We start from the raw sequence: 21,977 nt of genomic DNA on the forward strand, positions 1-21,977 counted from the left end.
ACTCTCAACCTTGAGATATCAAAGCTTCAGATGTCGCTTTAAAAGTCTCACTGCATCATAATTAGAACCCTGTCAAAGCCCTAGAGGCAGAGGCAAGAACCTACCGCGCTGACCAATTGTGCCACCAGGGCTTTAATGCCATATTTTGGGGCATGTTGAATATATACTTTGATTTTTCTGCGCGAGCTTTGATAGGTTGGTTTGCTGGGCGAATCACGTGCCGCTGCATGTTCCACCTTCAAAACCACATCAACTGGCGTGTTGAGTGAGGTGCTACGTACGCCTTTACTTGTCCTCCCGTCGCAGCTTGAGGGGTTATGGTATGATACATTGGTGGAAGGCCCGCAGAGACTACCCGATACGTAAAGCAGGTGGTGGCCAGAAATTGCATCTTGCTTGAAACTACCCCGTCGAGAGAAGTATAAATAGGGACTTAGAAAGACAGCCAGTAGAGGGTAATATGTGCACTCGCTTTCCCACACAATAGTTCAGTTCGTGAGCCTATAATTTGGCTTTGGTCGTCCCCTGCTGTTTCTTCCTCTCCTCAAACCACTCCTTGACCTTTTGCCTCGCCACCTCGACAACCTCCTTGTCCTCCACCGTCGCAGGAACATTGACCTCCTTGTCATATTGTCCCTCGGCCGCATTCTCCACCAGTTCTCTCAATACCCGCCGTAGAGTCTTGCCACTCCTCGTCTTGGGAATCATCCCTTTGCCTTGGATGATACCACCCAATGAGGCGATGGCACCGATTTGATTTCGTACGAGGTTGTTGATGCCGGTGAAGAATTCCTTAGAGGGCGTGGCGGGAAGGTCGGAGGGCGTGGTTGCAGAAGGAATGACAAAGGCGAACGGCAAGTGTCCTTTCATGGGGTCGGGAACGCCGACAACGCATGCTTCGGCGACGGAGGGGTGGGATGTGATGGCCTGTTCGATTGCGCCTGTCGCGAAAATTGATCAGTATTCAAGTCTCCCTCACATTGCAAGGATTGAGAATCATACCAGTGCTGAACCGATGTGCGGCCACATTGATGATATCGTCGCTTCTCGACATGACGTGCAGATATCCATCCTGATCGATCATTCCCGCGTCTCCGGTATCTAGCCATTTCCCGTTAAATCGTCTCAAGTAGCCCTTGTAAAACCGCTCATCGTCATTGAATAGCGTAGTAAATCCCGTGGGGGCCAAGGGCATGGCGAGCACAATATTTCCCATCTTGCCTTGTTCGACTTCATTGCCTTCGTCGTCGACGATGCGCACGTCGAATCCGGGCATCGGTTTCCCGGCACTGCCAGGCTTGATAGCCAAGGCCTTGTGCTCTTCGCGACTGTTGTGATCATGCCCGATGGCCGGGCGCAAGGCTAGGCCCGTCATGGGACTACCGCTCTCGCTGGACCACCAATGGTCAATCACTCTCGCATCTGGAGCCGCGTACTTACTCAGCAGCTCTTGATAATGTGTGATGATGGCGGGTTCCGATCTCTCCCCTGCAAGGAAAAGTGCCCGCCAGTGTCTAAGCTGACCCTTCTCACCGAATTGCTTAAAGAGTTTGTCCTCAGGGTCTTCTTTCCGAATGGCCCTGAGTGCGGTCGGAGCAGTGAACAGTGTTGTGACCTTGTGCTCGTCCACCATTCGCCAAAATGCGCCTGCATCAGGTGTGCCGATGGGTTTGCCTTCGTAGAGGACCGTGGTTGCCCCCGCTAGAAGAGGTGCATAGACAATGTATGAATGTCCGACCACCCACCCGATATCGCTTCCGGTGAAGATGATGTCGCCAGGTCCCTTGACGTCGAACAGGTATTTGATGCTGAAATTGAGACCGACTGCATGACCACCTGCTTCGCGGAGAACCCCCTTGGGCAGACCGGTTGTGCCGCTGGTATAGATAATGTAGAGACCGTCTGTGCTCTTGACGGGAACGGCCTCGGCTCTGACACCTCTGTTCCGGGCGCTCTTGACAAGACGCTGCCAGTTCCTCTGCCCTGCGTCTTTCCTCACAGGGTCCCATCTCTTGATTTCTCGTTCCCAGATGATGGTTTTGCTCGGCTTCCAGCTGCTTTGCTCGATCGCGCCTTCGACGAACGGCCTATACTCCAGGGGCCCCTTTGCCCCTTCAATGGCACAGCTGGCTGTCAAAATGACCTTGGGCATGGCAGCTTCGATCCTCTGAGCTAGACTAGCAGCGGCAAATCCTCCAAACACCACTGCATGCATGGCACCCAGGCGGACGGCCGCGAGCATGCCAAAGATGGCAGCTGGTATCATCGGCATGTAGATCAGCACGACATCTCCCTTCTTGACACCTTCTTCTCTGAGAACACCGGCCAGAACCTCCACCTCGTCCAACATTTGACTGTATGTGTACTTCTCTTTCGACCCGCTCACGGGACTGTCCCAGATCATGGCGATTTTGTCCCCATTGCCGGCTTTGACATGGCGGTCTATGCAATTGTACGTCGTGCTGATCTCGCCGTCCGGGAACCATGACCAGTGTGGATGCGTGATTCCGTCCTTGAGTTTCTTGGGCTGTCGGCGCAAGACGGCGCTGTATGGTTTATGCCAGTATAGTTCTTTTGCATGCTTGTCCCAGAACTGTTCCGGGTCGGATATTGACGCATCCTGCACAGAGTCCTGGACTGTGTTGTTTGGAGCCATGGTGTGAGGGAACGAGTGTATGACAGAGTGCTGTCTGGTGGCCGGGCAGCGACGGACGTTGAGGCACAGATGTAATATACGTCAGACGCAGAGAAAGCAGGTATATGCTTCGGACAGCGCGGAGCCTCGAGGATAGGGAACAGCCAAGTCAGGGCTCGATGACGGCACCTATTCGTATGTCTATGAATGAAGCATGGACGATTGAATGAATTACCAAGCGATGCTCGGGCTGCCTGGTATTCTCTCCGAATCTCAGTCAAGGGCCTGTGCAGAAGATATCTGCTTTCAACAGACTTGCATCAACTGCAGCTTCCTACAGCAAAGGAGAGAACAAGCGAGCAAGCTCCGAAAGCATCCCAAGGAGAGGACTCGATCGCCTTGGTACGGGGGAAGGGGGTCGGTCCAGCGGAGTTGGACTGGGCTTGGGGAAACGACATCATTCGATCGTCGCCCACTTTGTGGGGGTGGATGCACGCCGGGGAGACGCGTTGGCAGGCGGCGGAGGACTCGAGGATGGGCGAGAGAACCGAGGCTGAGGCTGGGGTCGTCTGTGATTGTACGATGGCAGACCAGTGAGTGGCAGGATGGAGTGATTGGAGTAGTGTATGGCGCAGGGCCAATTAATCAGCCCCCGAGACAAAACCGAGAGATACCCATCTGGGAAATGCTGAGCTGGGCCATTAGTCGCACCACAAGGAGACTCAACATGGCCTACACCGTTTCACGAAGCGGTTTCGGCATTCATACGGCCCAGTGCGTACCGGTTCCCATTTTCGTGCAGCTAAGAGCAGCTTCTAGCCTCAAACCAAGGAACAAAAGCCAGGACACGTCATCTGGAGTGACTTGCACAGCTCGAAGCTCAGACGAAAAAAGCAATGCTACCCAGAAAGCTTCTATTCATTAAATGACCAGCACCCAGGGTGAGGGTGGGATTTCTCATTGTACCTTCTGACTGTACAAGGTGTCCATCACACCACTCCAGCGACTAGCTGAAAATGTTCTATGTCCATGGCGCCGACTGCTAAGTATACACACATTTGCCCAAACTTGTCGTGACCGCTAAATGTTCATGCCGTGTTCGTGCATACCGCAGCCCAGCCAGCTAGTCACTGTTCCTTGCCCGAGTCTCAGCGCTAAGAAGTTAAAACGCAAAGCCATGACTGCAGAGCTGTAGATAGCCTCCCCTCCGAGCCGAAATGCTCGGCCTGTCCGAAAAGGCATATCAACAGTTTCGAATCAAGACCCCGAACACTTTCCTGCTTACAGGAGGAAAGCAGCAATGGCACCAACACCGGCAAGACCAGCGCCAACGTTGGCAACGAGGGCGTTGGCAGCACCAGTGTAGGTGGCCACGGCGGGGGCGACGCTGGATGGCGCATACGAGGACCAGGCAGCGCTGGTGGTGCTGGCAGCGGCAACGGGAGTGTAGGTGGTGCTGACGGCAGCGACCGAGGTGGAAGACCAATCACCCCAAGTGCCAGTGGACACGGCGGCGACGGAACTGCTTGTATCAGCCTGGAAATTTCAACGTCAGCTTAGGTTCTATCTTTACCTGCAGGAGGTGGAGGTCTTGGTGTAGACAGGGACAGAGATGGTGCACGGGCAATCAGTGATGGTCAGGGTGGTGGCAGATGTGACTTCGTAGGTCTTGCCAGCGTGCGTGAATTTGGTAGCATATGGGCAGTAGGTTGTAATGGCACCTACAACGGTCGTGGTATACGAAACAGGCGCGACGCTCGAGGTCCAGTCAGCCCACGTGTGGGTGCTCTCTGCCGCGACGGAGGCCTTGGTCGTGGTCGTGGTAGTAGTGGAGCTCGTCCAGTCCTCCCAAGTGTGAGTGCTGGTGGCAGCGACAGAGGCCTTGGTGGTAGTGGTGGTGGTGGTGGTGGTTGAGCTGCTCCAGTCGGCCCAGGTGCTTGCGACACCAGCGGAGGCGCTGGAAGCGAGAGCTGCAACAGCGATGATGGATGCGGTGACCTTCATTTTGACGGAGTGGTAGTTTCTGGATTAGAAAAAATAGAGATTCGTGGGTTTGATTTGAGGGTTCGTTGAAAACGAGTGTGGGTGGCGCAAAGACCGGCTTTCGAGCTGCTAACGAGCGACTGTAAGTTGGAGTTTTGATCGTAGGATGGAGGAAAGAAAGAGAAGTGCTGAGTGCGAAGAAGGTTCTTTCATATATGGGAGAGGAAGGCCCATGACGCCGCCAAAAGGGAAATTAAGGTATCATTTTAGCGTCGATGTTGACCATGGCGAAGACTGAGTGGACGACGACGAGTGGATTGGGGGGGTGGAAGGAAGCATTCTCGCGGCGTCAGGGGTAGCGGCGGGTCTTGTGGTCTTGTCTGTGTTGGCTCGGTGGTGGTTGTATAGCGGAATCCACATGGCGCCTCTTAGGGCAGCCTCATCAAGCCTCCCGTCTGAGCCATTGGCTCCCCTCCAACCTCATCCGAGATTGTGGCGGCGAAAAGTGGCAACGTCCTCCACTCAGCTTGAACATGTCTCGTGGAAAGCTGGCGATGCTCCCACCATAACAACTTGGCCGTGCAGAGGCACGCTTGTATTTGCTGGCCAGGACTATGTCATTCTCGATGCTGTTTGTCCAACCACAGACCACAGTCTGACGTGGCCATGAAATGATGGAAGGTTGATTTGCTTGACACAGGCAGAAATCGTGTTAGGGTTGCCAACTGCTCCAGTGACCGGACCTCATCACACGGCAAATTCGTCTTTGTTGTTGCTTGTGTACTTGTTTACCAGGGCTCATTTGGGGGAAAGCAGCTGTTCTCGCGTAATTTCTCGCCTTTGTCCCAACCGAGATACTTTTACCCACGATAGTCCGTATTGAGCATGTCCGCCTGTACCAGTCCTGGTCAATATTGTTTGGTCCTGAGATCGCATCATCGATTCATCAGCCAACGGGTCACAACATCGAGGTCCATAGCGCAGGAGATAGATCCGTGCTGCCGCGGTCCGCGAACGATTTGATTGCTGGTCGCTTAGGGCCTGGCCTAGTTCACCGCCCCTGGTTGCAACGTCCGTGATTTTCTGTTGCCACTCGCACCTCGGAGCAGCGTTGCAGGACGAGTAGTGGTCGTCGTAGTAAACAAATGAGCTTGACAAGGTGTGCTCGGAGGTTTGACGCACTTTCAAAGCACCCCAGTTGAGGGGCAGAGCGGAGAGTTGCAAGTGGCTCCAAGGATGCTGATCTGGCGCAGTTCGGAAATGAAGAGCCAAGATTACCAACAGGGGATGCAGCCAATCAGCACGCTCTGCCGTTGCCGCCTCCTGCAATGGCCATGTCGACATTTGCTCCCGGTGCTTCATCTTCGACCCATTCACCGGCTCTCTCCCCTTCGCACCCATGACATGGACTCCTCCAGTGTCCGCACCGCTGCATCACTTTTTGATTGGAAAGAGAAAAACACACACATGCACACAACGCTCTCGCACGAGTACAACCTCCTGAACCAATTGCCACCCTGCAATAATGCCCTGGACTGCAACTCTGATGATGACTCGCAGCTAGGGTTACTGCGCAACAGAAGGATCAGATCTCGTATCACTACTCAGATCCAGTCGTCTAGACTCTACCGAGTCCTCGTGCTCCGTATGGACTTTCTTACCACCATTCCGCCATTGTTTTGTTCATCCTGACCCATTGGGGGATGCAAAAGATATCGATAAAGACAAAATTCCAATATTACGTCTAGTTGAGCCAGCGTCAATCACCCACGAGGGCCCTGAAAATAGCACGCGATCATGCTATCATGCAATGGTGGAGACGGAGCTCTTTCGATTGGAACAACAATTACTCTTTCCAGCAGTACCGGCAACCTGGTTCCGTTTAAGCTGCCCAACGTGATTGTGCAAGCCGCTCTCCGGAGTCTTTTCCATTCCTGTCCACCGACCCTCATACCTTCGATCTCCTCCACATGCTCCAACGACGAAGCATAATAATAAAGAGGACTTCGGTAGTATTCGGAGTACTGAGACGCTTGTTCACAGAGCATAGCGGACTGAAAAGAGAAGTTTGCAATAACATGATCCGAGCCAAGGGTGTTCATACGGCCAACATCGTGCTCAAAAACATCCAGAGGGCGCACGAATTATCGATTCGACGAACGCCCACTCGGTTGCGCCACGCCGCAACACCGACGATCAAACAGGCGAACAGCATTCTCAACCTAGCTTGCCCCCAACGACAGGAAACGGCCAGTATCAGAGTCGACGGTGCATATTCTGGATCTGAGACAAGTCAGGGATGCGAGATGAAAAGAAGCGACTAACAGCGACTGGCCCGTCGGTGAAACATGACATACAAAGTCCGACCTCTCCCACAACAACACGGCGAGACCAGTACACGAGCCCCTGACACGTGACCGTGACCTAGCCTGATGAATAATGGCCGAAAAGGCGTCTGGGCCTTCGGTGGCATCAACCAGACACATGGTGGCTCCTCTCAATAATACTCGAGAGTCATCGTACCACAAAACGATAATGGTCGTGTGTGGAGCATGTGGAAGTTGTTCATCTGGCATCAATTTCCGTTGCAGTTGAAGGACACTGTCTTGTTGACATTGATTATCTTTTTGCAAGGTACGCAATACACTTTTTCTTCTTCTATCCGGCCATCACGAGGTACTGGGACTGAAGAAGATCGCCATGCGCCCGAGTATGGATACGCTGAAAGAGATACACCCCACTCACCACTTTCAACTTCTTGTTTTTGTTACCCATTAAACTCCCCGCGAGCAAACGACTGCCCGACTTTCGTGATGATATGCCAGCTGAGGAAGTCGGGCGGTCTGGAAACTGTCACTCTCGTCGTCATCGTCGTCATTCGTTCCAATCTACCGAGCACAGAGTTTCCCTCTCAGCTAGTCGTCGTGTCCTTGACCCAAGGCTCTGCAAATGTCCCAACCCAATCCTCCACTTCCTGCCTCAGAGTCAGAATTTCGGCGACCTCGGCCCCATCATTCAAGTAATCTAGGAAACTCTTGACCGCTCCAGGATTCTTCTTTCCCTTCGCTTCCGCATCCGACCGAGCGCTCTTGTCCACCTTGATCGCGATCGACACGGCTCGATCGACGATCTCTGCCACGCGAGTGAAATCGCCTGGCTGGAAACCTCGGGTTGTCATGGCAGGCGATCCCATCCTCAACCCTCCAGGCCTCAGGGCAGATTTATCGCCAGGCACTGTGTTCTTGTTCGCGGCCACGCCGCACAACTCAAGCACGCGCTCGACGCGAGCACCGTCAATACCCTTTGACTTCAAATCGACGAGCACCAAGTGGTTGTCTGTCCCGCCACTAACAATGTTGTAGCCCAAACCGCCTGTATATGCGGAATTGCCGAGCCGTTCCGCAAGGGCTTTCGCATTGGACAGGACTATCTTCTGGTATTCCTTGAATTCTTTCGTTTGAGCCTGTTTCAATGCAACCGCAAGAGCGGTAATGGTGTGGTTGTGCGGGCCGCCCTGGTGGCCTGGGAAGACGGATGCGTTGATAGGACCTTCGAGGTCGTACATCTCCTTCTCGCCCTTTTTGTTGGTTCGGCGAACGCCCTTACGGTAAAAGATCATGGCTCCTCGAGGGCCACGGAGGGATTTGTGTGTGGTGGTTGTCACCACATCCGAGTATTGGAAGGGGCTGGGGATCACGTCCGCAGCGACCAGGCCGGATATGTGAGCCATGTCGGATAACAGGTAGGCGCCCACTTCGTCCGCGATGGCTCGCATGCGTTCATAGTCGATCAGTCGGCTGTACGCAGAGGTTCCGGCGATGATGACTTTGGGGCGGTACAAAAGGGCATACTCATGCATCTTGTCGTAGTCAATCAATCCTGTTGATTCGTCCAGGCGATATGGTAGGGTCTCAAAATATTTAGAGATCATGGATATCTTCTTTGTGGGAGTCTGATAGCCGTGAGATAAGTGGCCACCGTGGGGAAGATCAAGACCCATGATGCGGTCGTGCGTGTTGAGGAGGGCTGAGTAGGCGTAAAGATTTGCGGGAGAGCCAGACAGGGCTGAGTTTGTTCAGTTTTTGATATCGACAGAGCTCCATGATATGTGGTCACTTACGTTGGACATTGACACCCCACTCTTCTGGACTCAGGCGATATGTCTCCAGGGCGCGCTTTTGACATAGTCTCTCGGATTCGTCGATATGTTCGTTGCCCCCGTAGTATCGTGCTCCCGGATAGCCCTCCGAGTACTTGTCTAGACGGAGTGTTAGAAAATCGGCTGCTAACCGATCGGTGACGTGCTAGACTTACTTTGCATTACACTGCCCAAGGCGTCCAACACGGCCTGAGAGGTGAAGTTCTCGGAAGGGATGAGATTGATGAAATGTCTCTGGCGACGTATCTCCTGCAAAGACAATCCGAATTAGAGTCATCACTTAAGAAGCTGTCATAGGGCGTCTTACGCGCTGCAAGATCTCGTAGATCTCGGGATCGGCTTCTTTGAGATGCTCACCCAGTAACTGCCGGCTGTGTAAGTACATAGGAATACGGCTTGGGCATTGAAAATCACGTTACCTTGTTTTGGGCCTCAGTCTGGGAAGAGCTCTGTGTTCGCGAAGACGACAGCCCTCTGATAGTGGCCCTGCATGAGAAGCATATCGACGGCTTGAAGGCCAAGGCCGGTGCCGTCCAGATCCTCTTTGCGAGCATTGAACGGGCCATGTTGGGTAACGGTAAGAGATGAATGACTTGAGTGCCTGGCGGAGTCGAGCACTGGCAAATGAGAATAGCGCAAACCAAGTGCGGAGAAAAGGATTATCTCAATCAGGCCTCTTCAGTGCGTCAGAGTAGACAAGAGGCGAGAGGTGCAAAATGTCCCGCACCGGCCAATCCAAGCTCTCGACAGGTGTCAGCTACCTCGACTCAGCCCCCTGATAGAGACTGAACCCCAGATGGAGAGGCGGTGGGTGCTATGACTGATGATATATAGACTTGGGTGTTCCATCAGAGTGGCGCGAGATCAAGGAATGAAGTCCAACCAATGCGGAGGTTTCGCCGGTTGCTGCAACAGGAAGGTCAAGCGAGGCTGTGAAAATCATTTCTCTCGAATCTCCCCCCAAGATTCTGTTCTTCTCTCTTCTTCACAACTAAATCCAAGATGAAGAGCATCTGTACGTCAGCTGCAGCTCCCGCGCTCTGGCTTCCGGGCTGGAGGTCTGTGGGCGGTGCTGATATGTCCTGGGTCCAAGCACCACCTTGAAGGACAATTTGAAACAAAGACTGATTGGACATGTTGTTGATTAAGAGCTGAGTCTGTATCATCTGCCTTGTCTACCGCTTGGAGTGTTTGTGAATGCACTCAATCTGCCATGGCTGGACTGGCTCACTACCTTTATGACGGGCTGACTGCGACGTTGGATGGCCCAGAGTTGTTTTTGATGCTGTTGTGGATTGGCAAGAGATTTGCTATGGGCAGTGAGCAGGGACATGGAAGAGATATCTGGAAAATCGCCGACACCGTCCTTTGAATCCACTGCAGGGGCCAAAGGGGAGTCTTCTTCCACCAGCTGAGTGTTGATGTTCCCTTTTTATGAATACCATTTGATGCTGCTGTGCACAATCTCGGCCTACTGGCCTTCAATGGGTGGTGCTTTGGTTTCCTTCTAGCACCTGTGACTTCTTTCCCCCTCCTTTTCGCGCATTAATGATGGTCTATTTTCATGATTGGCAGGAGAATGCTCTTCCTAGCCGCGATCACGCTGTTCTTGCGCGGTCAAGCAATCTGTTACCGGTGGTATTGGGTAGTTGCGCCGTCTTGCGTGAATGCTTCACACCTCGCTGCCGCCCTCCCCCGCTGCTTTAACAGGCCATTTGCAGTCAAGCACACCTTCTCGGGAAGCTCTGTCGACTATCTCCTGCCTCCTGCCTCCTGCCTCCTGCCTGTTTCTCATCACAGCCGATCTCGCTGCTATACCAGTGTTGCCAAGCGGAAGGTGGTTGAGATGCCCCTTTCCCACAGACACATTGCATGAATTTGAACTTCCCAGCACTCTCTCTTTCCTCGTTTCTCATTCTCCGTCTTACTTCCCAAGCCATCTTCGTCTCGCCTTTGATCCGTCCGTGCACAGCACAGCAGACGACCGCTTTGTCCTCGCTGCCTTCAGCTCTGATCTCGTGCTCTTGTAAGACAAGTCCCTTTTCAGTCACGCTGTTTTGCTCAGACATCACAAACAGATTCATTCTCCGTCCCGTCACCATGGCTCCCACTACCCGCAAGAGAGCCCAGGTCAACAACAACCCTCAACCCATCAGCGTTGTGTCTGCTGGAGCTGACGTGGTCACCGCCGGAGGTGTCACGGGTCGCAAGTACAAGGACGACGATCCCTTCGAGAGTGTCTTCGATCCCCTCATCGACGTTCCATCCGATGACCATGACTCTGACCATTCTGACTTTGGCGCTGACTCGAGGAAACGCAAGAGAAAGTGTGACAGCGACCGGAAGGGGAAGTCCAAGAAACGCTTCGCTCGCTGTGCTCCCCCTCCTCCTGCTGTCCCAGATCTCTCAGATGATGAATATGCCTTGAATGGCAATCAGACTGAAGAGGAAGAGGATGGCGGCCTCTGGTCCGTCGAACGTAGGGCCGGTACAAAAAAGACAAATGAGGACAAGACCAATCACTCGCAAGTCCTGTAAGCAAAATTTTCTCTTCGAGGACCTGTCCTCTTCACCTTCCCAACTCCAGTTTTTCAACTCGACTTCGTTTTCCCTTCTGCCACCTGGCAAAGGCTAATTAAATATATAACCAGGAGCATTGAGGTGAACAGTGAAGGTGGCGTCACGACGCTTATCAACCTCAACCTCGCGGATCTCCTGAAGAATTTGGGCGCTTCTTCTTGGACTTTGTCTACCAGACCGCGATCCGAAGCTGCTGAGATCGCCACCGAGTTTCCTGAGGACACCACCATGGTTCAGAACAAGCGGCTTGGCTTCCTAGACCTCCCACTCGAGCTTCGCCTGAAGACATATCGACTGCTCTTCCGTGACGACAAGGCCATTGAATTCGATCGCCGCGACTTCTCACGCTCTTCTCACTTTCTCCGAACTTGCAAAACAGTCCTCCAAGAAGGCAGAGAGGTCCTCTACGGCGAAAATTCATTCCACTTCACCCGAGAAACTGCCATTCGCGGTAGATACTACGAGAAGGTCTGGAAAGAGATTGGCTACAAGGATGTAAGACGATTCTTCGAAATCATCGGTCCTGCCTGCGTAAGTATCCTCTCGACTTTGGAGACCTTTTCTCTTGCTCTATCAGCCACAGACGCACGCTGAACTCCCTTCACAGATCTCTCACATGAAATACATCTCGTTTGTGCTCACCGACGGCGCGGACAATCGAACTAGAACCTCCACCCAAATCCCTGAACGCAAGTTCGTTAACGACCCACATCTGCACCAGGTCTTCCGTATTATTGGAGCCAGTGCCACGTTGAGGACACTTGCAATCCAATTTGCCGGCCGCGGCTGGGTTTCCAACAACGACTTCCACTTCTTGAAAGCTCTTACTGAGATCAAGTGTTACAAATTCGCCACCATCTACCGCTTCAGAGGGAACAGCAACAAGTGCTTCGGTGACCTCCAAGACAAGATGAAGCAAGTCATGCGTGTGACGGATGAGAATGGTGACGAAGTTGACCGGCCGGACAGTCAAAATAGGGTGAAGATGGTGTATGAGGGATGGAACCCAGTATTCCCTGTCATGCTGCATTACGTGTATGACTGGTAACTGATCAAGAGCCAGGAAGATACGGCTACAACATCATACGATTAGTCCGGTGTGTCCCACCCGTGTTGATCAAGGATATGTTCAGGGTTGGACATAAGTGAATTGCGAGAGGAAACAGGACAGTCGTGGGCACAATACGGGAATCAGAGAGTTCCAGTTCAAGGGTTCAGCCCATTGTTGAAGGGCAGGAAATAAAAAGAGCAGCACATTTGGCGAGCTTGGTCACATTTTCACTGTCGCAAGAGATGTCTGAAGCGACTCTGAAAGGTTGAAGTCAAGTGATGGACCTGAATCAGGTGGAATTGTCAGATGGCCTGTCATGGAGGCATCGTGAAAGAACAATGGAAACTGGCAACGGAAAACGGATAATGCGGTTCATAAGCACGGATCGCAGACGATGTACTTGTTCTCCTTCTGGAGGGACTGGACCTTGAGCAATGAGGCCAAGGCATGTACAGTAGCTGGGCGTCAAAGTCAACAGAGATCGATTAATCAATCGTCCAAGAATCAGGAAAACCTATCGGACACTTGTGAGAGCGTTCAATTTGTAGGACTGTCATCGAAGTTTGTTCCCTTGTACCAAACATGTCAGCTTCACTGCATCCCGTTGCTGTCTACAGATTCCCTTTTGCGGCTTCCCAACAAGGTCAGTCGTCAATATTCCAACTGAATTGTCTAGCATCCAATCTGGGACGGTCGAACAGACCCCGACTAATGCTCAATGTCATCCCAACTGCGGCCCTGGACGGCGTTCAGCTCGTCGATCGACATGACTTTGCCGGTGGTGAAATAGCCGGCGTGGATCTTTGCGTCGATCTCGACGCGCGAGTCCTCGGGGATCATATCGTCGGGGATGGGGACCCTCTCGAGGATGGGGATGCCCTGCTCGACGATGGCGTCGTGCTTCATGTTGGACATGGACAGCATGCGATCGATCTTGGTGATGCCGAGCCAGTGCAGGATGTCGGGCATGAGGGCCTGGAAGCGCATGTCCTTGACGCCCGCGATGTTCTCGGTGCGCTGGAAGTACTCGCTGGCGCGGTCAGCGCCGCGCTTGCGGGCGTTGTAAACCAGGTACTTTGTGACCTCGCCGAGGGCGCGGCCCTCCTTGCGGAAGTAGATGACGACACCGGAGCCGCCCTTCTGGGCCTCCTTGACGGCCTCCTCGATGCCGAAGATCAGGTACGGGCGGCACGTGCAGATGTCGGACCCGAACACGTCGCTGCCGTTGCACTCGTCGTGCACCCGCAGCGCCAGCCGTACGTTGGGGTCCGCCATCTTGGCCGGGTCGCCGAAGCAGTACACCGTCAGTCCGCCGATGGGGGGCAGGAACACCTTGATGTCGTTGCGTGTCACCAGCTCCGGGTACGAGCCGCCCGTGTGCTCGAAGAGCGCACGCCGCAGGGCGCTTTCGTGGATCCCGAACCGCTCCGCCACGCCCGGCAAGTACCAGACCGGTTCGACCGCGAACTTGGTCACGTTCAACTCCCCGGTCTCGTTGAGGCAGATCCGCCCGTCCGGCTTCAAGCGGCCCGCCTTCACGGACTGTTCGAGCTCGGGGATCTTCATGTGCGCCTTGGTCACGGCGATGGTGGGCCGGATGTCGAGGTCCTGCGATTGCATGAGGTCCTTGTACAGCCAGGGCGCCAGGTGGCCGAAGGGGTCCATAGCAACGATTTTCTTCTTGTCGCCCCACGCCGGAAAGGGGCCGATGTTCGCGGCGGGCTCGGTGTTGGTGAAGTCCGGTTTATGCTCGAGGTCGAGATTGTTGCTCGCCACGGCGAGGGCGTGGTATATGCTGTAGGACCCGCCGTGGGCCCCGATGGCGTTGCGACGACGAATCGTGTTGTAGTGGCGACTGACGACCACAGGGCCACGTTTGATGGGATTGGGTTCCCCCCAATCAAGAGGAATGGGGTCGATCCCCGACTGGCCTGGGTAGGTGGTGAGGATGATTCGCGACGTGACGGATGACTTCCTCGCGGGGGTCGTGGGAGATGAAGGTGCCTTGGGAGCCAGGCTGGAGTCCGTGGGAGGAGAGGCAGCGCCGCTCGCGGACTTGCCCAGCTGGATGGGGTCCAAGCTCGGGGAGTCTCTGCTGTTTGCTCGAGACCCGGGAGCGCCGCGCAGTTGGTTCACCGATTGCGAAGTCTCGACTCGGCTCTGGAGGGACTCCACGTTGGCAGCTAGGTTTGCCTGGTCCAGCTGCATTTTCTTGAGAGTGGTGAGGATCTCTGAGAGGATGGGCTCGGTGGTGACCCCGTTGGTGGGCTGCGGAGTAGCCATGAAGTGCGGATGCCGTAGGATAAACTGCTCGAACGAAACCAGGGCCCCCGCGTGCCGTAAAGAAGTTTATTCACAGCTTGGGAGGGAGAATTCCAATAAATCCGTCGCAGCCTAGATCTGTTTTGCCTCCCTAGCAATCCCACCAAGACTTGGACAGCAAGAATGGACGTCGAACCCGATGCTGACGAGGGATGGCCAGAAGGAACGTTGAAATACCTCCGAGACTGCTCTCAAACACCAAGAAAAAGCCCCAAGCACCCAGCACGATCTAAAGATGTATATGTAGGTATAAGGGATAAAGATATGACACAAGGGAGAAGGAGGAATCTCTTGAATGAGAGTGCAACGTTGAGGCAGTGGTTGGGTGCAGTGGGTGGGGGAAAGAATGATGCCCTCGATGTCATGTCCCGCAGCGGGATGTGATTGGCCACTCGGCGCATCGGAGGATGCCGCGATAGCGATAACGCATCGTGAGAGGGCACGTGACTGCGGAGATGGCGACGAGGCTGCGGCCTTCGAGGTCCTCGACGTCCTCGACGCGTCTCACTTTATTAGAGTCACCAACTCCCTCTCCCAACTCTCTCCAGTCTCCCTCTTTCAACCCGCCTTGGTTTTCCTCTTGCCGCACCAACACCGAGGTCGTCGGCGTTTATATAAATCATGGTGAGTCCTCGTAAATTTCGAGGTATGCCCATCTTCTTCTTCTGACGTGCTCATCGCAGGGGAAACGAAAGAAGTCCTCACGCAAACCTCAAGGCCCCAAGAAAGTCAGTATAGCCTCACCTTCTCATGTCTAGATTCAAGCCCAGACCACATCTCCGACCCACCACATGACCACTTTGTTTCTCAAACTAACATCACTTTTCCGATCTTGCAGCGCGAGCCCCTCGCCTCGACCTTCACCTGTCTCTTCTGCAACCACGAGAAAGCCATCCAAGTCAAACTGGACAAGAAAGCCGGCGTGGGTAACCTACACTGCAAAGTATGCGGGCAGAGGTTTCAAACCGGTATCAACTACCTGAGCGCCGCTGTCGATGTTTACTCCGACTGGATCGACGCCTGTGAAGATGTGGCAAAGACTGCGGCGACAAAGGAGGCCGAGGAGGATGCCAAGTTCAGCAGTTATGCAACATCCGGCCGAGCCGGCGCGGGAGTTGGAGTCGCCGGCGGAGGCGCCGATGAAGAAGACGACGATGCCGATTATGGCGACGAGTGATTCCTCCCGGCGTGAGCGCGACGAGGAGTGTCTTTGCTCTGTTCCTGCAAGGCATGGCGTAGGGTGGGGGTTTTTTTTGGAAGGGAAATTATCTTGATATTATTAAAGAGGATGGGAATATCATTTGGGCAAAATGGAGGTATCATAGGTCACCCTTGGCACAAAGCAATATTCACGGAAAATGACTGGGAAAGGGTGGTGATGCCCGAAGCAAAAAGGGTTGGAGGATATGCCATGGAGCATATGAGGAAACGCTCTATCGGCTACGAGATATGCCATTTGGCCAGAAGTAGAGCCGACGTATTTGGGTATATCGCATGACTGACACAATTTCCTTCCATCAGTTCACGAACATAGGGTGTAGTCCCTCATTGTCTTCGCCCCGGGAATTCCAGTCGCGCAGTGACTCGAGGGTTTCACATCTGAGCTGTTACTTCCTTAACGTCCACACCACCCAACTTCTCTCTTTGCCTCTCTGCAGTCCCCGCACACTCAATCCAGGGAGAAGTACTGGATATCGAGCAAAGTCTCTTGCTCTGTTGATCCATACCGAGGGGTTCCACGCCCTTGGGTGCTGATGAGCTAGCTGGGGAACCTTAACACAAGGAGATCATTCCACGCCTTCCGACTTGGATATGAACCGGTGATAGAGAAGTGCGCGACCAGGGCAGCATCGCAAGACAACTGGGCAACCCAATTCGATTCAGGACAGTCGAAAAGAATCGCAGGACGTGAGGCACGAATTGTTGTCGTAGCTAGTGGCATCCGTAGTCGTTGAAGCAATCTTTGTAAATGCAATATTGATCTCTTCGCGTCAAACCCGACTACAAGTTGATAGCAGCTTTGCCCATTGCCATGTCTCAATGTCTAGTGAATGCCACTCTCCATCCTCGACAGCATGACGGCAAAGGATAGGAAAGCACAGTGAAGCAGCTGCTTGCCACGGGGATTCGTGACATCCATCCATAGACCTGCGAGGTCGACGACGTCCCCAGCCATCTTGAGATGCCATAGCGTCGGTTCGCCACCAAGGAAAAACGATTCGGAAGAAGGATTAGTGTAGTATGGCACCGGGTCTTACCTTGTCTCGCCTTGAGTTCAAAGCCACAACTTCTCTGTAACAACGCGTTCGGACAAGAAATCCATCAGCCATGTGTCGTGATATCATTGCAGATCAGACTTTCAGCAAGAGTTTTCGGGTAGTCTGGAAGGGGTCCAATGCAGGGGCAATCAGTCCAGGATACCAAGGGGAATACAACTTCATCTGCATGGAAATTGAGTTCCTCTTTGATTGTTGAGAGCCAATGACTGAATCATGAGATTGCCACCGTCGTTGTCATCAGAACCCTAACCTCCACGTTCTCCTGTGACTGTCACGACAAGGCCGGTAATTTTTATCGTTTCTATGTGTGATCTCCGGTATACGCAAGGGATGGAACAAACGGTTTTAATCTTGTTGAGACAAGGCAGTCACGGGCAGTGATCCCATCCCATATTATATGGATGAGCTGCGGACCAGTAGAAGCGTCATATCAACGACAACTGTGACCGTGGCCGGTGGCAAACAATCCGCCACCCCTGGACGGCGGAATGTCTTTCGAACGTTGGGCTCCCCTGAAACCCTGTAATTTGATTGCCTTCGTTGGGAATGATCCGATTTGAAAGTGACATTTGTTTCGACAACGAGCAAAGATTGACTCAAGGTCTTGAGCCCTTGATCAGGGTGTTGGGCTGGATCGCCAAAAGTGTCGCGTCTGATTGAAAATCCTTCAACGGATGATCGCGGGCCTCGAGGGGTGGGGGAGGTGAAAAGAACCCACAGCTCGTATAACAGAGCTGACCGGACATAAAGTATCCTTTCTCGTACCATGCCAGGGGCATCAGGAGTGAGACTGGAGAGGTTGGTCTGACAATGCAAGACATTCTTGCCTTGCTTTGTTGCAAGATTTGATGGAGCAACATCGGATCGCCTCCCTTCCCCAGGCATGTCCAGAATGTATTGGACTGCGATGTTTCGTACTCGTAGTGATCTTCATGCAACTGTGATGTGCATGAGGAGGGGGATTTGTCTTTCCGTTTGATTTTCCCGAAGGTAGCTGGCCCAATCGCAACCAATCGAGGGGGCCCATCTTTGCGAATCTAAAACAAGGGGCCTCTCTTTGCCCCCCGAGATTCTTCCCCCGTCAACCTTCATGGGGAAGTCGTCTTTGCCTTTTCCAGAACGGGCTGCTGTTCCTCGCCTGTTTTCTTCATCTCTGCCTAAGCGAGAGGGAGTTGGTGCTACTAGCCGGGTACAGCCCTCTGGCGACGATAATGGATCGGCATAGACTTCTCGAATGCAGTGCGTCCTGCACAGGCGATCGATGCAAGATCGCAGACCTGCAGTAAACAGGGGATGCAGTGCAATGCCAATGCAACAGCGGAACAGAAAGGCTGAATATCGCAGCCGCAAAATTGTCCGGCTCTTGGACGGGGGGGCTTTCAAGACGAAGGCGTGTCCGGCAGCATACATCGACCCACACCCCAAGATTCCCCCTAGGGACCCAGCCTCCCCAAAAGCCAGTGCTTCCGGAAGCAGCTTGCAAGAAAGAAACCTTTTCTCTCATGATGTGACTCCACATGGAGCAGAAGCAAGAGAAGGCTTTGGCGGGAAAACAACTAGGGGATCAGGCATCCCGTTCAGAGCTTCTGGATACGTGCTTGACGGAGTAATCATTGCTGATCGAGCGATCCTCGCAAAGCTGACCCAGTCTCGCTCGACAGTGATTGGACTGCTTCAGCCGACGCTGGTCGAAGCCGGTCTGAGAGTGGGCTGCTGGGATTCTTCTTCCGCAAATCATGGATTGACAACACATCAGACTTGTTGGGATGTGGGCGGCAAGCCCGCCGGCGATTTGTACGGATTGTGAACTCGTCGACAATGCCAATCGCTTTGAAACGGACTTTCCTACCCATTTTGTTATCTCCTTCTATCCTCGGCCATTGGATCCAGGAGAGGGCGGGAGAAGTCGAGACCCCCCTTGATGTCTTTACATGTACGCGAGCCGTAACCCAGTGGGCTCTGTGACACAGAGAAACAAGCCGCAGTACTCATGGTCGCATGTGCCACAATTCTCTTGGGGGCGTGGCCTCGTCTGCCTCCCTGCGCATGATTGTCCCGCCATCGGAGGAAGGCCGGGTGCCGATGTGGACCATCAGGACATTCGGCAGATCTACTGTAGAAGCCTGTCCTAGCATGCAATTCAAGCTTTCAGAAGGGAGGGCGTGTTGACAGCAGTTGGTGCATTGTCCATGCATCGTGGCCTCAGGAAGGCAGTGATCTTGCATTTGCATGCCTCTGGTTGGCATCTTGGACCCAGATAGATTCAACCTGCAATGCGACCTTAATTCGTAGCGGATACACATGCACAGCGGGAACACCCCGTCTGCATCCCCGCATGCAAGCAAGCTGTCTCGCTGAAGATCCCTTGCCGACAATATACGGGAAGGCTCACGTCCGTCAGCCACTGAGCAGGGTATATTCAAAAGCCGCCAAATGTACGAGGTATCTCTGAATTCACGATGCTGGCGGCCTTTTGCCAGTCGGCAGTCTGAGTTTCCAATTGAATGCACACGTGTTGTAACGACGATGGACTGGAACTTCCCAGAGAGCCCACCCTGTCGGGGCTTGCCTAATGCTCCGTTGAAGGAGGTTGGTAACTTTGGCCCCGAACCTCTTTCCAGAAAATAATGGACGAGGGATCCGCGGCCGCACAAACCCTAGGGAGACACCACTGTCATCCGGTAACCACGTAGCATCCTCCTACCGGTGTATCCGGGCTACTCTTCTTAGATGTTGGACCGAGGATGAGTAACGTCCAATTTGATGGGATCGAATGCGAGCAAAAGCTCGGAGATGAGGTCCATCGAAAGGCAGTCCGCCGTTGCCCGTGATTAATTGATGAGGCTGGAAGACGCGATGTCGATGCCATTATCTCCTCGAAGATTGCGGAGCACGACTCCGTGTGAGGGAATAGCAATGCCCGTCTAGGTCGACAGTAAGGCAGACAGTCGGGTTGGGCAATGACGCGCAGCAGATGGAGCGAGCTAGGCCTGAAACTCGTGGTGACCAGAAGCCCTAAGTCACACTGGCCAGCCACAAGCTGACAGATGATGCCATCAGCGCCCGGCAACAACGGTTTGAATCGACTCACGGGTTCTTCTTGAAAGCCAGGGTTAGACAATAATGCGTTGTACAGACCACCTGAGACTTGGTCTAATCCAAGCAGTTGCTTTTGCAATATCTTTTTTGTCTCTGTTGTGGACGGCCTGCCATTGCCGCTCTCAAACGAAAGCCACCTGTAAACGTACATCGTGGGGACTAGGTACGCGCTAGGACACTTGATGGCGCCGCTGCTTACCGCTGTACCTCACCTTAGCGCTTGGAAGGCCCGGCAGATACGCTCAATCTGGCGTTCGTCAGGAAGCAAGTCTAGCACTCGTGGTCTCGTAACCGAGGCCAGGATGGAGGCAGCGGCATGATACCGCGAAGACGTGGGCAACTGGGCAAAGGATCGAGTGGCCGTTCATGGTATGGAAAGACGGAGTCGGGGCCAGAGAGTTTGCGACGCGAGAGCCATCGCGGCTGAAGCAAGATGGCTTGTGCACATCTGGCGAGCATCCGCAAGTCAGCGACAAGGAGCAGGGGAGTAGGAACATCACGACCAGGGCAACAGGGGGGAGCGGAAGGCCTTGCCCATCGTCACCTTATCATCGTACCCCCTCACTCCAGGGTGGGCACCATGGCTCTCCGTTCCGGACTAAGCGCGACTCCGCTGGGAAAAGCAATGGAGGGACATACTGCTGTTGGTTGGTGCCACCTGGAAATCGTCCGACACTGTGGCACAAGCCTTTTCGTCGAGACCGGCCAAATTAAAATTCAGACCTGGGAATTTGAATGAGCATCCACTGAGTAACATCGAGACGAGAATTCTGAGCGAGACAGAAACATGCTCGTAACGTGAGAGGAGGAGCAGACGTCGTACTAGGATTGTCCAAGGCCGGACCTTGGGGGGGCGAGCAAAGGGCGTGACTCTTTGATAGACGGCAAGTGCCTGGAAGGGCAAGGAAAGACGCTTTTTCTCCCCCAACATCCACACTCGGGCGGTGCGTGGGCCCTGGCGTCGGACTGGAGGAAGTGGCCAGGCGACTTTTGCGTGACGCTGGTTGGGGAACTTGGGGGCTGCCCGTGATAAGGTGACGATTCTCCCGAGCCTGAACTGATAGGCATGGGCGGTACGGGGGGGGCAGGAAGAATGCCAGGTGCCAGGTGGTAAGGATGGATTCGCAGTCATGGTTCTAGTCCAGGACTTTAGGGTCGGTTGTGCTCCTTGTGGCTTGCAGACAACTCCAATTGACCGTCTCTGGGTGGACCCGATGCTGACTGGATGCGACACCTTTTTCGAAGGGCTGGGGCAGTTTGAAGACTCGAATTTTTGCCCTTTGAGGTTGACGAACAACTGCCCTGCCCTTTTTTCATCAGACAGGTATGTCGGGAGTACTGTGCTGGCTCCAAAAAGCACCTGACTGTCCACGATGGTTGCCTCTGCTGGGGGGTCAAAGAACCCACCCTTGGCCAGCAAGGCGCACAGCTGGCACCTGGGAACGCCTGGGGTTCAACCTTGGGCGCTTAAGAGCTCCTCAAGAAGGGCCCTTGGTATCCTCATCAGAATTTAGTAGTTTCCGAGAAAGAACCTGGGTAGTTGCTCCGCAGTAAGAGGGATTCCTACCCGTAGCACTACGTACAGGCCCGGAGGACTAACCACAGCACGGAGTATCTTATCCCTAGTTTCCTATACTTGCACAGGACGAGTATACCCACATGGGTTTCGGTTGTTGGCCGTATTGTACGTACTGTGTAAGTTGAGCTCTTGACCCCGTCATCCTTCCCCGGCTCTTTCTGAATCACCCACAGGTCACGGGCTATCGTGGAAGGAGTTGGCAGGAGGCAGGTGGCAGGAAATTCGCGGGCTCGTCAAAGGTCAATGGTAATTGTAAGTTTGTCCCAAGCCCTCCGACGCGATAGGCAAGG

At 53.7% G+C, this 21,977-nt stretch overlaps 8 protein-coding genes across 10 annotated transcripts; 2 read left to right on the plus strand and 6 right to left on the minus strand.

Annotated features, from left to right (window-relative positions):
* Positions 1-329: 329 nt before the first annotated feature.
* PV07_06550 (uncharacterized protein) lies at positions 330-3,135 on the minus strand. Its single transcript, XM_016393537.1, has 2 exons — positions 1,003-3,135; positions 330-941 (listed from the first exon to the last, which is right to left on the minus strand). The coding sequence occupies exons 1-2, from the start codon at positions 2,654-2,656 to the stop codon at positions 502-504; spliced, it is 2,094 nt and encodes a 697-aa protein (XP_016246956.1). The 5' UTR covers positions 2,657-3,135; the 3' UTR covers positions 330-501.
* A 196-nt stretch (positions 3,136-3,331) lies between these two features.
* PV07_06551 lies at positions 3,332-4,843 on the minus strand. 2 transcript variants are annotated; one of them, XM_016393539.1, is made up of 2 exons: positions 4,361-4,843; positions 3,332-4,171 (listed from the first exon to the last, which is right to left on the minus strand). In XM_016393539.1, exons 1-2 carry the CDS (start codon positions 4,637-4,639, stop codon positions 3,917-3,919), a joined length of 534 nt encoding a protein of 177 aa, XP_016246958.1. In that variant the 5' UTR covers positions 4,640-4,843; the 3' UTR covers positions 3,332-3,916. The 2 variants fall into 2 exon arrangements, with proteins under 2 accessions (XP_016246958.1, XP_016246957.1); XM_016393538.1 differs by having other exon boundaries at positions 3,332-4,157; positions 4,209-4,843.
* Positions 4,844-7,149: 2,306 nt separating this feature from the next.
* On the minus strand, positions 7,150-9,624 carry PV07_06552 (uncharacterized protein). Its single transcript, XM_016393540.1, has 5 exons — positions 9,197-9,624; positions 9,085-9,141; positions 8,933-9,026; positions 8,739-8,876; positions 7,150-8,683 (listed from the first exon to the last, which is right to left on the minus strand). The coding sequence occupies exons 1-5, from the start codon at positions 9,341-9,343 to the stop codon at positions 7,530-7,532; spliced, it is 1,590 nt and encodes a 529-aa protein (XP_016246959.1). The 5' UTR covers positions 9,344-9,624; the 3' UTR covers positions 7,150-7,529.
* Positions 9,625-10,877: 1,253 nt separating this feature from the next.
* Positions 10,878-12,884, plus strand: PV07_06553 (uncharacterized protein; the record flags this gene model as incomplete). The annotated part of the gene is made up of 3 exons (XM_016393541.1): positions 10,878-11,311; positions 11,429-11,888; positions 11,965-12,884. 3 exons carry the CDS (start codon positions 10,878-10,880, stop codon positions 12,403-12,405), a joined length of 1,335 nt encoding a protein of 444 aa, XP_016246960.1. The 3' UTR covers positions 12,406-12,884.
* On the minus strand, positions 12,775-15,050 carry PV07_06554 (uncharacterized protein). The gene has a single exon (XM_016393542.1). The coding sequence runs from the start codon at positions 14,689-14,691 to the stop codon at positions 13,117-13,119; it is 1,575 nt and encodes a 524-aa protein (XP_016246961.1). The 5' UTR covers positions 14,692-15,050; the 3' UTR covers positions 12,775-13,116.
* A 191-nt stretch (positions 15,051-15,241) lies between these two features.
* On the plus strand, positions 15,242-16,317 carry PV07_06555 (uncharacterized protein). The gene is made up of 3 exons (XM_016393543.1): positions 15,242-15,354; positions 15,414-15,458; positions 15,569-16,317. Exons 1-3 carry the CDS (start codon positions 15,352-15,354, stop codon positions 15,905-15,907), a joined length of 387 nt encoding a protein of 128 aa, XP_016246962.1. The 5' UTR covers positions 15,242-15,351; the 3' UTR covers positions 15,908-16,317.
* On the minus strand, positions 16,127-18,301 carry PV07_06556 (uncharacterized protein). The gene has a single exon (XM_016393544.1). It carries the CDS (start codon positions 17,892-17,894, stop codon positions 17,403-17,405), a length of 492 nt encoding a protein of 163 aa, XP_016246963.1. The 5' UTR covers positions 17,895-18,301; the 3' UTR covers positions 16,127-17,402.
* Positions 18,302-19,396: 1,095 nt separating this feature from the next.
* PV07_06557 lies at positions 19,397-20,835 on the minus strand. 2 transcript variants are annotated; one of them, XM_016393545.1, is made up of 3 exons: positions 20,748-20,835; positions 20,101-20,556; positions 19,397-20,049 (listed from the first exon to the last, which is right to left on the minus strand). In XM_016393545.1, exons 2-3 carry the CDS (start codon positions 20,257-20,259, stop codon positions 19,684-19,686), a joined length of 525 nt encoding a protein of 174 aa, XP_016246964.1. In that variant the 5' UTR covers positions 20,260-20,556; positions 20,748-20,835; the 3' UTR covers positions 19,397-19,683. The 2 variants fall into 2 exon arrangements, with proteins under 2 accessions (XP_016246964.1, XP_016246965.1); XM_016393546.1 differs by lacking the exon at positions 20,748-20,835 and having other exon boundaries at positions 20,101-20,586.
* Between the last annotated feature and the right edge of the window lie 1,142 nt (positions 20,836-21,977).

Source organism: Cladophialophora immunda (assembly GCF_000835495.1).
Source record: "Cladophialophora immunda strain CBS 83496 unplaced genomic scaffold supercont1.4, whole genome shotgun sequence".
Taxonomy (NCBI): domain Eukaryota; kingdom Fungi; phylum Ascomycota; class Eurotiomycetes; order Chaetothyriales; family Herpotrichiellaceae; genus Cladophialophora; species Cladophialophora immunda.